This window comes from Desmodus rotundus, chromosome 11 (genome assembly GCF_022682495.2).
Source record: "Desmodus rotundus isolate HL8 chromosome 11, HLdesRot8A.1, whole genome shotgun sequence".
In the NCBI taxonomy this organism is placed as follows: domain Eukaryota; kingdom Metazoa; phylum Chordata; class Mammalia; order Chiroptera; family Phyllostomidae; genus Desmodus; species Desmodus rotundus.
Genome location: NC_071397.1, coordinates 51,316,473 through 51,332,654, shown reverse-complemented (window position 1 = coordinate 51,332,654; position 16,182 = coordinate 51,316,473). Strand labels below are relative to the sequence as shown.

Below are 16,182 nucleotides of genomic sequence, written 5' to 3'. Positions count from 1 at the left end.
AAATGTTTTCTTCAGCTTCTAAGTTCATAATCTCTAAAAACAGTGTTTTTACTGAAGTAATTATAGTTTGCATAATTAAAATCTCAAGTTTTAGGTCTGGTGATAGCTTTTGTGCTAAATATTTCATATTATGGCACAATCTTCATAATATCCAGAGGGATGTTAAGACTTCAAGAATAATCTATTTGCTCTTTTATACATTAACTGTGTATTGTAGGGATTAATGTCCTTGCTAGCTTCTGGGAATTGAGTTTTATGGCAACATGAAGTTAGAGGTATCCTGAAGTTTTTAAGTTCTCTTTAAGAATACAATGGAGGGGGAGACGACAAGGACGGCAGAACTGAACTGAAGTTTTCCGTTTTCTCCAAACCAGTTGTACGCCCCAGGAGGTTTGTCAGACTGCTTGCAATGTGGTACAGTCTGAGTTACCATATCACCAGCTTACTGTAGGTGTGGTAATTCCCAAAACAGAGCCTGGTCTATATGGTATTTTTTGTTCCAGAGCCTCTGACTACTGACAGTAAATTACCTAAAATCCAGTGTTCTTCCTGTCTCTAGTATATATACCCAGTCATGTTCTGTAACTCTTCTCTGTGATAAAAAGGACTTTCTCTGACTATTCAACAACAGAGGAGTAATTTGGAGATATAAGGTTTTAATAAAAGCAATATATCTTTTGGATAAGATGGCTTAATAGAGACTGGAGTAACTTAAGAAAAAGAGGTTTAGGAAAATGTGTTGCTTTTAAAATAATAGCTAGGAGTAATTGAGTGCTGTGTCAGGTACTACTGCAAATCTTTCATGTGTATTAACTCATCTAATCTTCACAATGCCATAAGTAAGGTGTTGTTATTGTTCCTGTCTTCTAAGGGAGGCAAATGAGGTGATAAGAGTTGAAATAACCTTCCCGATGCCACGTGGCTAGCAGTGGGAATGCCAAAAGTTGGACGTGAGCAGTCTTCATCCAGACCCGACACATCAGGCCTCCAACCCACAGTGCCTCTCTCCATCTAAAGTAAAATACTATTTATTAAAACACAGTGGAATTGAACATGAGGATGGATAAGATGTATGATGCTAGTTTTCATTTTTAATGAATTAGTTTTACAAAGACATTTTGTGGCTTTGTTCACACTCTATATCTGCTTACAAATTTTCAATGACTTTGTATCACCCTGCAATATAAATCATTTCAAATCAGTCAGCCTAGTCAACATTTATCAGTTCGAGTGTCAAGCTCTCCACATTCTAATCTTTTCATTTTGAATGCCCTAATGCCTTATTTAACATTACTCCTCGTGATCGTACCACTAAAATCATCCAGGTTCATTCCATGGATCCTGCCTCTGTGACGTTGTTCATATCCCCATTGGAAGGTCTACCCACACATCCTCTCATCTTGTTTAATTGCATTCTTTCTTCAGGGACTATTTCAGAATTCACTTCTTCCACAGAAATACTCATCACCTTACCCGCTGCCTTTCCCTTTGAACCCTCTGAAAACTATTTGACATACAGAATATAGTTGTGTCCTAGTGGATGTGACCCTTGAACATAGTCTTAAAAAGGCTGAAAGTTCACTGGGCAAAGAAACTGCCTGGGAACTGGGTGGGTGTGGGGGCTATCACAGAAGAGCGAATGTGTCATAGCATTACAAAGGAGGAGCAAACAGGAGCTTAGAAATACTGGTAGAAGCCAAATTTAAAGAAATATATATATGACTTCCTACTAATCTAGTAAATAACCTTTAAAAAGCCATTGCTTTAGTCCAGGTAAAAAATGTTGGAGGCCCCATTGACTAAATGCAGCAATGACAGTAGATTGGAAGGAAGAGGACATATTTAGGAGACATTTCATGGGCAAGTGGATGTGCAGAAGAGGAACAGAAAGAATCAAGAATGATTTCTAAGCTCTTAGGCAACATAATTTGTAACAGTGCCAGTAAGTGAATACAAAACTAGTGGGGAACTACGTGTTGAAATCCCCTCATGGTGAGCTATCCAAGGCAAGGGGTCTACAGGATGTTAGATGACAGTAGGCACTTGGAAATTCAAGGTGTGCAGAGGTAGAAGTCCGTAATAGATACATGCACTGGGGATCTCAGTCTCTAGGTGACTGTTGTGCATAGCCCTGAATAAAAACAATCTGGAGAGTAAGAAGTGCACTATGAATTGAGGGTGCATGACGAGGCATCTTCCCAGCTGGGGGAAAGGCTGGATGAAGGCAGTTGGCTAGATTCTCCTGTCTACCTCACCACACAAAAATTGAAATCATTAATAGATCTAAGCGGCTCCAAGCCCATTACAATAATGCCCGATTGAGGAAGCAAACTCCTGTAGAACTGTTTACATATGTACACTGTCATTTTTTACTTGGTGTTTGTACTAAATGTATAATCTGTAAAATCTATGTATTTGGTTTTTACATTTTAACTCATATACAGGAAATCTAGATTTGCGTGTAGATGAAAATGGATCTTCTCGAGTGAATGATTTTGAATATAAGCATTATAAACAACCAGCACCAACTATTTTGCACATTGAAATTGAATTCTTTTATTTTAAATATTCACAGTACAGGAATTCATTAAGCCCGAATAGAACATCATTATTTACACTTCCAAGGAATTACTTGAGTGGTAAATCGGTGAAGTACTTACACTAAATATAGGAATATGATTGAAGAGATTTCTTCTTAAACATATAGACTCAAGTCCTTTACACATTTATTTCTGCCTTGGGATCTTAGCACAGATTGCTGAAGTACTATTACTTGTTGAACAAAATTTCACAAAATTATAACTATAACAATTATACCATATATTAATAAACCCCGAAAGACATCAATGGACAGGAATCTACATTGTGATGGCATTTTTATGGGAAGGAAATTTCAAATAACTCTATAAATTGTAATTTGTGGAAAACACAAGTTTCCCAAATAGCTGAATTTACAGACACCTATGACATTTTGCCTTTCTTCGTTTATTAAAATATTTGCTTAGCTGCCATAATTTTGTGTTATTTACAGGTTGAATCTCTGGAGGTACAACAAAAAATACAGTAGCAAACTCAGAGCCCAGATCAGTACTCGCTGAATGTCAGACACATCAACATCCCGGTTGGTAAAGTTGAACTGACCGCTCATCATCTGGACTCATGCTTTACTCCAGGATGTGGCAAGGCTCTGTTTCATGATTTTTCACTTGGGGTAGCAGTTACAGTCAACTTTTTGTACCATTATATTAACTTCACTGAGCCATTAAAATTGAACTTGAATGAAGCAAACTTCTGTAAATAAATAAACACATAAACAGGATCCCTGCTGGTTTAATAACATGGCAATGAAATTACCTTCCCAAAGTGTAAATGTTTATATTGGTGTTTGAAGTCACTGAGTGCTATGTCCTAGCCTTACCATAATATGATGAATGACTTATTTCATTGGGGTGGTGGTCATTGGTCCACAATATTACCTGTTTGGAATTAAGCCCTTTCAAAAGCACAAGTAATTTTCTGAAAAAGAACACAAAACAAACAGAGAAAGGAAGCTTCACTGAATAATTTCTGTTCCTAAAGACTACTGCAAATTGTCAGCGTGTAGAGGCTTGGTCTCTGCAGCCAAAATTCATATTTTCTATGTAATCATTTTTTTCTTAATTACCCAAGTTACTGAGAAAAAAGACTGGGATTACTTTTCCTTTTCCCCTCTACCTGTGACACTGATTGGCTGTCCACACTGTGTGGATGCTCTATGCTATTACCCGATTTATGGCAGACCTGGCCTCAAGTTACCCCCACTCTGGCAGTAGTATTGATTTTGGCAGTGTAAAAAAAAAGACATATCATTTTTGACTGTAGAAAAAGCTGCCAGAATATTGTGTTATAGTATAGAACTATTAAGATGATTTTCCCCACATCTTCATGCTTTATAATACGAAGTTGCTATGCAGTAATTTGTATCCTTTGCCAACAAATGATTTTATTTGTTGTATTTTATTGCCAACAAGCAACTGCAAGAAGAAAATTAAGGGGGTGGGGACAGCAAATTTACCACAATATGTTGCAGTATTAGAAAAAAGACAAAGCAACTTTGTCTATTGGCTCATCAGTACTAAGAATAACATTTTCACGTTATCAAAGTTTAAAAATGAGTTTTGAAAGGATGTGAATCATGCACATGGATTGCGACGTGCCTGTGTGTGAATTGGCAGTATAAATTCCCCCAGAGTTGCATGATTCACCAACAGCATGCATTTTTGCCCTAATATAACACCTTAATATTTAATTTCTAACACATTTTATTTCAAACATGCATTGGCTACTAAAATAAAATTTTAAAGAAAAGCTGATGTTTGATATAAAATAATCATGTTTTTTCAAGTGTGGAAAAATACTCTACAAAAAAATAAGTAGAAAAGTGATTTCTGATCAATGTGTGATTTTATCTATAAAAATCCGGATGATCAATCAGTGTGCTTACAATAACCTTATAGGTCTGCATCACAATAATAACACATACAGGAAGTTAACAGCATTAAACAACTATTAGCACAATGCAATTAAATCCTTATCGGAAATAACATGAACCTATAAACTGTACATTTGGCCTTTAGGTTTTAGGGTCTACTTAAATATGACAATACAATAGTGCAAAATCACATTACATTAATAAAACATACAATTACCATCCAAATAGTTTATGGATTTCTGACCCTTACGGTTCACAATATTGGCTAGAATTGGCACATTTTGTTTATTTTGTTTCACCACGTTCGCTTTTAGCTTCCTCCATTGAGCACATCATCTTATTCAAAGTTATACTTAAACTGCATAAAAAAGGTATGGGCATATACCTTGTATTCTTGAGGAAATGAAATAAGAGGAAGCATGTAACGTGCCCACTCATTTGCAAGACTCCATTGCAGCTTCCTTCTTTAGCAACCCTTTAATTAGAGCTCCTAAAGGAATTGAGTGGTAACTTCTTCCTCCCTCTCTGTGGCTCGCAGAACAGTGGCATAGCCACATGTTAGAGAGAAGGAGAAAAGAAAAAACATTCTAGAAGAATATATGGCAGGCATGCCCTGTGCCAGGATAATTAAACCAGAATGTCTAACCAAGCAATTAAAATTTATGAAGAGTTTCTCGGGTAATTCTTAATGTGAAGTCCACCACATCCCGTTGACAGAAACTTGTGGCTCAGAAAAGCTAGAGAACTATACAAGAGATTGTGCAGACCAGAATTTGGGTTCTGCTCCTTAGTTTACTGCTCCCTTTCTTGTTTCTTGTCAGCACTTTTCTCCTTTCTGCAGTTTGTGTACTTGAATCTACCTTTAGACTTGTCAGCTCTTTACTTTGGCCCTTACAAGCCTCTATGATACGTTTGTGTTGTGCGGTTTCAGAATAAACCATAATTATTTCAGTGAGGATGATTAAGCTCATTAATTTATTCAGAATAGTTTTGACCAACTGCATTTCCTCCAGCAAGCATTCCTTCTTTCTTTTGTCTTATATATGATATGAAAATGTTTTTACATTGTCATAATTACTTTACTAACCCTGACTCCTACCGACCAAACCTTTTCAAAGAAAATGAGAAAGGAACAAACAACCCCACATGAATGAAAATAATGTTTTTGAAGGTTGCCATTGTGGTGATAGTTCTAGAGATTAAAATTTCTAGTGAAGAGTAAAAAAGGTACTACTATTTTTCAATGCTTTTTTTCTATTTCCATTTCCAATGCCACCTAGCCTGTCAATCTTTAGGGCGAGAGCTCTTACTGATCTGAATGTAAAACATCGAAAAGCTGAAAGTTTCTCTTTGTAAATAAACTCCTGGTTTCAAGTGTGGTAGTCTTTGTCCTTTAATTTACTATTGTAAAGAAATATATAAAATACTTGAGAGAGGTCACCTGTGTTCTAAAAGTGTGAACTGGTCCTAGTTTTACAGAGCCGACCAGACATGCTCAGTTTGTTCGAGGGCTCTTAAAGAAGAAAATTAGTATGTGAAAGGCCTGCTCTAATTATTGTCTCTGGAGACACATATTCTACCCTACATGACAGTGAGCTTTCTTTTGGCAATCTCACCTTAGACAAGGATGGCATCTTCAGGATCGTCTCATCTAAGGGACTGAAGGTGGATAAGGAGGCCAATGTAAGATCTGGCTACACACTTGGATTGCTGGCATGTAGTTCTTGCATAATGAGTAGTACTGAGTTGCTAATTTACACTGTGTACCACTTCTGCCAAGCCTGCTCTTCTGTCTCCTACACCCTTACTGATCAAAATGGAATGCAGGCACGTGTATAAAGAGTCACTGTAGTTAACATACCTCTTTGCAAAAGTCACACTTAAAATTTTTCAGATAAATCTTATATTTGCTTTTCAGAAAGCTCTAATTTAACATACTTTACACACACACACACACACACACACACAACTAATTTAACCATTTGCTTGCCAGATAATTAAAAAAGCCCTCAACTTTTGAAGTTTTCTAATGTATCTGAAATAAACATTCCTAATTTCCTTAAAGCAAGAGAAGTAGGAACTAACAAAAATTGCTATGTTTAATATTATTTTTCCACACATAAATTTAAAAAAAATTTTAAGTTTGCTTTTTATGTTTTATTACAGTACAATTTAGAACTTGTACACATGAATAATTGAGATTATTCATGTCAAAAATTCTATTTATTATGCAATTAACAATTAGGGTAGACTTAATCACAGTCTGGCTAAGAGTTTTTTTTATTGCTGCACCACTAAACAAATGTATTCCTCTTTATTGAATTTATACATTATCATTTAAAAAGTAACTTTTAGCATTTTTTAAAAAACTTAGGAAAATATTAATAGATGGAGATTTCATTCTGTTTTCTAACTTACGTCATTAAGTGGCTTTGGGGCTAAGCTAGTGGACCAGTTGAAATGATGGATTAAGTCAAGTTGTTGAATATTTTTAGATCAATTTCCTTAGCAGAAAATGATCTCTGAGAATATTCCTGCTATTGCATTCTGTGATTTGAGCTACACAACTGACAATACACTAAGTTGACTGTTAATTTACTGATTGCTCATAACAGTGAGGAAAAAATTAGGGACTATTTTAAGAAAAGGTGTATATGTTTAGTGATGCTTATGCACCACTACTCACTGCCAGCTCCCAACCCTTTGCATTGCGTAGTAATTTAAAAAGACATAAATGCATGCTTCCACACTGTATTTACTTGTTTCCCTTCTCCTGAAGATTATTCCTTTGGGTTAAATTGGAAATGATTCTTATGAACTATCTGCTTACTTAACATTTTCAGAGTTTTAGAACTGAAATTGTGGAAATAAATTTGGACTCCTCACAGTGATTTTTATTATAATAAATGATTTGACTTAAACACATTATATAGTCACTTAAATATCATTTCATTTGTCCTCACCAAAAAAAAAGTCAGGAAGATGTTAACTCTATTTTATAGATGCAAAATCTGAGGCTAAGAGAAGTTGAGTAATTTAAACACAGTTAGTGGCAGAGCTAGGGTTTAATTCTAAATCTGTGGTCCTCAGACTCAGGCGCTGTATCTTGTTGTCACATCCCAATTGCAAATTACTTTTCAACCCACCAAACAAGGAGTTTGGGACATGGGAAAGAGATCTCTTAAACACACAGAGAAAAAGCAAATCACAGAAGCATGAAAGTTTATGGTTGTAAAGGATCCTAGTAATTGAATAGTCCAATCTTTCATGTTATAAAATACAAACATGAATTTAGAGCCTAAAAAGACAACGAGAGATATTCTTTCAAGGTATATAACCATTTCTATTCCTAATAATTTTTCCAGGACAAGTATTGCTCAAGCCTTTTATGCAGACTGGTGATCGACAGGGGTAGCCTCACATTAGTATTATCTGTGGAGCCTTTACAACTGTCCTCCTCTGAGTCCTATCTCAAACCAGTTGGATCAGATCTCTGGAGGTGGGGTATGGCATCAACAATTTTAAATCATCTCCAGGTGATTTCAGATGTGTAGCCAAGCTTGAGCTGTACTGCTATATATACACCATTTAAATTTAGAGGACGTAGAGACTATAAATAACCTGAGCCACATCAAGAGACTTGTCAGTACCATCCTTGTGCACAAAATTAGTAGGCATAGAGAATATCTAGGTTCTTGAATTAGAGAAATACTTTAGTGACATATTCAGAAAGATGCTACATAAACTGAAGACAGGTCATAGCTCATATCAATTGAGCAATTGAATACTTTCCGTTTAACTGGTGGCTAAGATGCAGACCTCAACCCTGACAGCAGATCAGAACTATTTGGGGAGATTTTTAAAATACAGATCTCGGCTCTGATCTCAGACCCAGAGAATGAGAAGCTGTGTATTATTAACATTCTTTCAGACGATTCTTATGCAGCTTATAAAGGAAGTCCCAAAGAGACGTGTGTTTGAGAACTGCTGGCTGCCAGTGGTTCACAAACTATACCATGGAACAGAAAAACTTAGGAAATGCATTAAAACCATGTTTGTTAGACCTGTTTGAAGGGTTCAAATTGCAGGAGCAGGGCCCAGAAATCAGTGTTGTTTGTAAACTCCTCTGGTAATTCTCGGTCAGGTGGCCTAGGAACCAGGTAGTTCTTTCCACAGCTAGGTTTAAATGATCAGTTTTATACTTTAAATCTCTCTTCAGAGAAATAAGAGGAAAATCTACTTGGAGTATTACCTCTAAAAATTGAGATGGTCATTGGAATTTCCTTTGCAAATACATGCATGTATTAGTTTAGATTTTAGATGAGAGAGGTAGTGCTGGAAGGAACCTTAAAAACAACAAAGTCTGGAGAGGTTCATTGGTTTTCTCAAAATTGTATTTTGTTGAACCAATAACCCAGCCTATTATTATTCATACATCTGGATATCAGGCTATCATTTATGTCTGTTAACTGTTCTACCTAATGCTTATGAATATGGATGCATTCAATATGAATTACTGAGAAGGAGAGCACTTTGGATAGTAGCAGAGCTTACCTATTTGCAAAATGCTACAAAATCTCTAGATAAGACACATCAAGAAAAAAGTCAGTGTAATTGACCGATGTTTGCAATACAAAAGAGTGCATTTAGGGAGAAAAGAAACTATTTTCTCTCTGTGCATAGTTGGGTAATAAATATATGCCCTTCACAGTGCCTGCATTTTATATTCACCTTAAATACTAATTGTCTTTCCTATTTGAAACAGTTGGTATGTTAACATTTGAATAAAGTGTTAACAGATACCAAGTCCTTTATAGTCTTTCCTGAAATGTTACTTCTTTGGGGGACTTAGAATGCAGTAAGACTGGAAGGACATAAAATGCCTTCCTTTGCATCCAGGCAGCAAACTGACCAATGAAAAAATGTAAAATATCATCTCTAACTGGTACCAATAAGTGGAACTATTATCACATTTAAAAAAATATTGTGCATGAATGCAATTTTTAAAATTCATTCAACAATATTTGTCGAGCTCTTCCTCTATGTGAAGCACTGAGCTTATTATCTTTCAGATCCTGAAATGTATTATATTTAATAGCTTGATTATAATTAATTTGTTAAGAAGCTCCCCTAAGTGAGATCAGTGTGCAAGGGGATTCAAAGATATATTCAAGAACAGAGTCATAATGTAAGGATCTAAACCTTGTTTGGTAATATTAATTCATACAAAGACACTTTCTAGGTGATTACCTTAAGACTCATGGACTCTAGTTTGAAAACAGGCAAACAAAAGGTTTCAATAGTATTGTTTCTTATTCTTTTCATATTTAACCCCCAAGTGGAGGCAAGACTTTAAAGGCTCAGCAAATAATTCCTAAATATTCTGTCACTTTACATCTGAGCTTTCTAAGCCCACACAACAGAAAACATTTCTGGACATTCTAGGATTATCAGGATTTTTGCAGTAAATATAAAAATTTCTAGTCGATATTAGTTTTTACCAGTTTCTACTTGATATTTTCAAAGTTATGGCTGTCATAAAATGTGATTGTCATGTCTCTTTTTAGGGCATACTACTGCTAGATATAGAGAATTCAGTATATATTCTTATTAGTAAGGCCTGTAATAATTAACATTTATATGTTCTTACTAGTAAGGCCTACAATAATTAATACTGAAATAATCAGAACAAAGAAGGTAATAGATTTTTGATATTTTGAAATAAAACTTTTTAAATGGTCCATTCCCTTTTTATATCCACAATTTATCCCCTGGCATAACTGTTTTTATAAGCATCAGCAGCAAGCCAGTTTTGTCACATCAACATCATTCACCATGAGAAATCATTAAACAGAATTTTGCAGTCTACAGGATTTATTAAGGGAGAGGCTGAAAACCACACACCATCTTAAGGGTTTCATTTTACTTACAATGTAGTGAAAGCCCATTTCCTTCTGCTAAAGCTCAACTTCTAAAATATTTAAACCAGAAAGAATGCTAACAAGTTCAGTGTTTTACTAACGGTGTACTTTTTTCAAAAGTCAACGTGCTTCCATGTAGCATGTATCACTCAAAAGGCCCTAATAACCAACTAGGCATTAACATTTTTAGGAATTGAGACATACTTCTATGATAAGATGAAAATACTCTGAAAAAGAACATAAGGATTAGGAAATACAGGCCTTTACATTCTGATCTTGGCTACGTCACTAGCCGTGGGGTATGCGGATGACTTTGTGTGTGTGCACACACATGTCTTGAGTAATTATCTCTGGATCTAGTTAACTCATAAGTAGAATAAAGACATTGGTTTGTAAACATGAATATAATCCCTTCCAGCCCTAAAATTTACAGATTATTGGATCTAGAACTGAAGGGTCCAGTTGACTCATTTATTTTGGCACCTCAAATTCAGAAAACTTATTCTTGGACTTGGCAATGAGTTTTCAATATATAGATGTGCCATTTATTTAATCACCTGGTATTATTGCCATAGCTTTGGTCATATGATCAGCATGTGATTATAATCATAGTCTAAGAATGAATCCAAATTGACAGTTAACAATAGAAACAATGTGGTCAGGTTTCTCAGGTCACTGAACTCATGAGCTTCCAACACAGCAAAGAGGGGTTGTTGTGGCTTTTCCGCTTTTGAAGAAAACAGGTACTTTCTAAACTTGTGGTAAATTCTCTTTCTGTTTCTATATTTTTTATAGGTCAAAAAGATAAAGTAAATGTAAATGAATGAATGTGACTGTTTGAACATGATAAAATAAATGTGGGAGGAGACCTTTATTTAAGAGGGTATCCACAGAGACATACTATTTCTTGAGTCAGTGTGGTTAGAAAAGATAATACAAGGGAAGCTACATTGGGTTAAATGAGTAAACAAAGTTTGCAGCTCAGAAACAGTTGGGGAAATTTGGTTTCTTAGTTTCATTAAATCAGCAGTGATGTATATAAACTCCATTGAGAGTAAGATATGCATAAACATAGACTCAGAGGAAGCTTTTCTGTATCTCTCTTACTTAATTGTAAGCTACTTCAAGGCAGTGATATGTCCTTGTTCATCTTTATCTCTGCTTAAGGCATTGCCTGACACAGCATGCCTGTTCAATCATGGGTAAAGAAATGATTTTGAATATCAAAACTATCCTCCACCCAAGACAGGAATCTCCCTCTGCTCAAAGTCTTCTAGGGCTCGAGAGGACACATTCCCTCATATGGCTGTCCTGTTAGAAACAGTTAGCACTTTCTTCTTACTGATTTGAAATCTGCCTCTCTTTTATTTGATGTAGAAGATTGTGGATTTGAGTTCTACTGATGTTGACATGTACAAGGACTATTAGAATAAGTCACAAATAGACCCAAATAGATCTTATCAGAACACTCTAATTATTTTGAGAGATTTTGCCCTGAATGACATAAAGTAATTACAGGTTCTTTTTGGGAAACTCCTGTCTCGAAGAACCCTCAGCATCCCATCATTTCTCGCCTGCTGTTCTTTGCCTATATCTAGCTCTTAACCTTAGGGAGGGGAAATGCAGTTCAGCAACTAAGTTCATGGGTGAATTCTCAAAAAAACTCAATATAATGACAAACATTTTGGTTCTGTAAAGCCCTGAAGGCTACAGTCAAACGTGTTACAATATGAGTAATTACTGAAGTGGAATATAAAACACCATCTCCAGTGAGTACCTATGGACTAGAACTGTCACTTCATTGAAATAAAAAAAAATTTTTCCATGATGTTTAATGCCATTCACTTATTCATTCAACACATATGAATTGAGAGCTTATAAGATCTCATTTTATTATGTTTTACATCTTATATTTAACTCCTTGATGATAACTTTATTTAGGTTCTTTTAAATAAAAGGACAGACTTTTCCAAATGCTATGTCTATTTATTTGTCTATATGGTAAAATAAAACTTTTAACAATTAGGGCTAGAGAAAATATTTTAAATTGATATGTGATTAAAAATTGTACATCTACGTGCCATTTATAAATGTGATTTAATGTATACATATCATTTTGTTATATGAAGAAATTATTTTTATTATAATAATAAGTGTTACCAGGATCAAAAATAGAAGTGTTTTTGATTTTCTTAAGTGTTATTAGGATTATATCCTAGGTACTAAAATTCCAACAAACTGGATATTTAAAATATTTTAATAATTTAACTTAAGATCATGAGAACAAATGGCTACACTTGCAAGTCAGCTTAATGAAAATAAATGGGAAATCTAATAGTTTCCTGAATAGAACAGTTCTACTCCACTATCTTTCTTATTTACATGACTATTTCTGCCTTCACAAACATGGCAAACAGGTAAAAATAGGTCAAATAGAGACAGTTACACACTTTGTTCAACTTTGATGTCAGAGAGGTTAGAATTCAATTATGAATACTTTTCATTTGTTACATTATGCAAACTTGGAACTAGAGATTACAATATTTAGTGAAAATGTTTCATATTTTAAGATGTATATCTTCATTTCCCAAGTAGATGGAACAGATGATCAATGTACAAACAGTAATTGTATCACAATCTTACATTAAGGACAACTACAAAAATGTGTACTATGTTTAAAAATGATAACAAAGAATAAATTATTTTTCAGTGCAAATAATTAGGTATATACAGGATAATTTAAGACCAAATGGAGTGATTGCTAATGCTGATCTCTTAAAAATCTTCAAGATATATGTTACCCGAGAGAGCGATCAAAATAATTATGACAGAAAAGCAGACTGTTGTCTCTCCTTTCATTCTCAGAACTTGAATGATATTTCATCAAAATAATTTGCCAGGTGTGCAAATGTTGGAAAACTAATTCCAAAACCATTTTTCTAAATTACCAACAGACTTATATTCTTGATGCCTTTTCACATGATCACAAGCCAAGCATGCATGTGATTCCCAAAATCGGGGAAGATTTACTGTGAAATCTTTCCTCCAGTTAAAGTAACTAAGGTATAACTTATTGTTTTTGTCAACTTCCTTCAGATACTTTGCTAGCTCACTGGGAGAGTTAAAATCTTCCACGTGAATGAACGAATCTGCTGGAATATAATTTTCATAGTTTTCCCTAGGTGGCCCCAGAACAACAGGTACAGAGCTGGCTAGGAGAGCATTGTACAGCTTTTCTGTTATGTAGTCTTTGTGGATTGAGTTTTCAAAGGACAGGTAAAATTTACAGGTAGATATGGTAGGAATCAAATTTTTATCATTCACATACTCTCCAAATGCTTGCCCATAAGTATGGATTTCAATGCTTTTGCTTAGCTCATTGTAGTACTTGACCCTGGCATGCTCAGGGTTCCAGTTACTTACAACCCAGCACACTAACTTCTCTTTGCTTGGCACTTCAAACACAAAGGGGTTTGTGCTCACCGTCAAGAAGCCATAAGGCACTTGGATATCTGAATCGCGGCGATAAGTCAGAGTGAGATTGAATAGGTGCTCAATGCCGCTCTTTTGGGGCGTGTGCGTTGGTGATTCCAAATTCATCCAAATCCATTTCTGGAAAGGTGGCCTACCCTGTTGAGGTAAATTAGTCAGATCCCAACTGATGTCTCGGTGGTGGATCAGAACTGCATGAGATTTGTTGTACAGAGAGCGGTCTGTTGTGAGATGGCATCCTTGGATGTTGAACATTGCTTGGCAGGAGGTAAGGTCAAAGGTCTGTCCAAACGGCCACACCCAAATCAGAATAGTAGTTTCATTAAAATAATCCGTTTTGGTAGAGAAGAAATTTTTCATTTTCAGCACTGAGCTGGTTGACTCCATTGGGCTGATGATCCAGCTGTTGGTGGGCTTGATGTAAATGAAAAGACATGCCATAAAGCAGCCCAGGATAATGCAGACAATTAGAAATGGGCGGAGAATTCCTTTGGATGCCGATGTCATAATTTTTTCTATGAAACAGAAAAAGAAAAATAGAGGGGTAGTTAGGGGTAGGGATGAAGAATTAATCAAAAATATAATTTGAGATATATAGGTAGTAAATCCTGAAATACACTTATTCACAAAATCAACAGAATTTTCTCCATTTAAGTGTTATCAAACCACTGAGAAAAATACAGCTTTCATTTTAGCCAACAAAACTGCTTTTAAAATGAATTTCCCCCTAAGTGCTACAAATGAGTCAGAATTTGTTATACAGTGACTGGCACACTTCTTTATTACAAAATCCTAAGCATGTAATTCTGTAACACAACAATATCACACTCAAGCACACCATATGACATTTTAAGTGAAATGTTCAAATTAAAACTGTAAATTATTGCACCCATATTGTTACCCTGCTAACCACACTCAAGCAGGCCTTACTTTGGCTGGACCCTGTATATATGCACCAGCGATCTTCAAGCCAAGTTAGATTTTTTTCAATGCTATCCTTACATTTTATACTTTAATTTGTTGAAGAAAACAGCACAATAAAAACCATCATCACCAAAGCTATGGCTAAAATTTTACTGGTTTGAAATCACACCAGGCCTGTAAACATTTTCCAGTTGATATAATATCTTGTTTGCAAGGGTATTTTTAAGATTCGAATATAACTTTGCAGTTCAGATGAAATTTAATAAAAATCCAGCCTCTAAAAGGAAAATGCTATGTGTTTATTTTCAGTATAAGATTGTAGTCACTGTTAAAAATGCAACAGAATAGTCATCTTGTAGAAAATGGTAACTCTTGATTTGATGTGTTTTTGTTTGCTTTGACTTCGTTTTTTTAGTAAGTGCACTAATGCAAAAACTGATTAAATTAAAACTGTTCATTGTTTAATTTAAATTTTTTTGTTTACATTTATTAAGTTCTACCTGTTATCTAATAGGATGTGATAATCAAATGCCCTATTGACATTAGAACAATATTCTCACTTAGGTGGTACTGGGTCACTAAAAATAATTTTTCCTAGCATTAAAATATTAGTATACAATAACAGTAAGTAGATTCTCAAACAATAATTAAATTTCAAGGAGAACAATATTCATCTTATGAATTTTAGCAGATTGTAGCTACAAAAATGAGTCAAGGTTTAAAATATTTTTAAAAATATTTTATTAATATTTTTAGTTAGGGGAAAGGAAGGAGAAAGAGAGGGAAAGAAACATCAATGTGTGGTTGCCTCTCACGTGCCCCTCTCTGGGGACCTGGCCTGCCACCCAGGCATGTGCCCTGACTGGGAATTCAACCAGCAACCTTTTGGCTCTCAGGCCAGTGCTCAATCCACTGAGCCACACCAGCCAGGGTTAATTTTTTTTTTTTAATGGAAGTATCATCAAGGTTTTTTCTTTGTCATTCATGCCTCCTTATGATTATAAACACAAAGATAAAATATGTAATATATTTGCAGAACTGTCTCAGTCAAATTCTTATGAACCCACTGAAACACATTATTTTCCTTGTAATGGGGTGCTAAGCTAAAGGTCCCCCAAAATGGGGAAGCTCCCCCACTAACCTGGCTTAGGGGAAGGGGAAGCAAGTGGAGCAGGGTCATTGAGAGCTACTCTGCATATCTAAAGAACTCGACCAAGGTTTTAGTAATGTTAAGTAGCTGTGCCTGCTGCGTTTAGAGCCAGGGAGATGGGTGTGACTCTAATTCATAAGGGTTTTACTGTGCCTGCAAGAGATGCTTGGAGGCAATTCCTACATGGTTCCTACATGGCTCCCACATCACAGTGCCACACCTGC

The 16,182-nt window shown here is 35.3% G+C and overlaps 1 protein-coding gene across 7 annotated transcripts in view; it reads right to left on the bottom strand.

The window, feature by feature from the left end:
* Window positions 1-2,553: 2,553 nt before the first annotated feature.
* The window catches only part of FUT9 (fucosyltransferase 9), a 270,697-nt gene continuing 257,068 nt past the window's right edge, over window positions 2,554-16,182 (bottom strand). For all 7 annotated transcript variants that reach the window (XM_053914070.1, XM_024551733.3, XM_045188607.2 and 4 more), the window contains one exon: window positions 2,554-14,399. In XM_053914070.1, the coding sequence (XP_053770045.1) occupies window positions 13,312-14,391 (1,080 nt within the window). In that variant the 5' untranslated portion in view covers window positions 14,392-14,399 and the 3' untranslated portion in view covers window positions 2,554-13,311. The remainder of the gene's footprint in view (window positions 14,400-16,182) is intronic.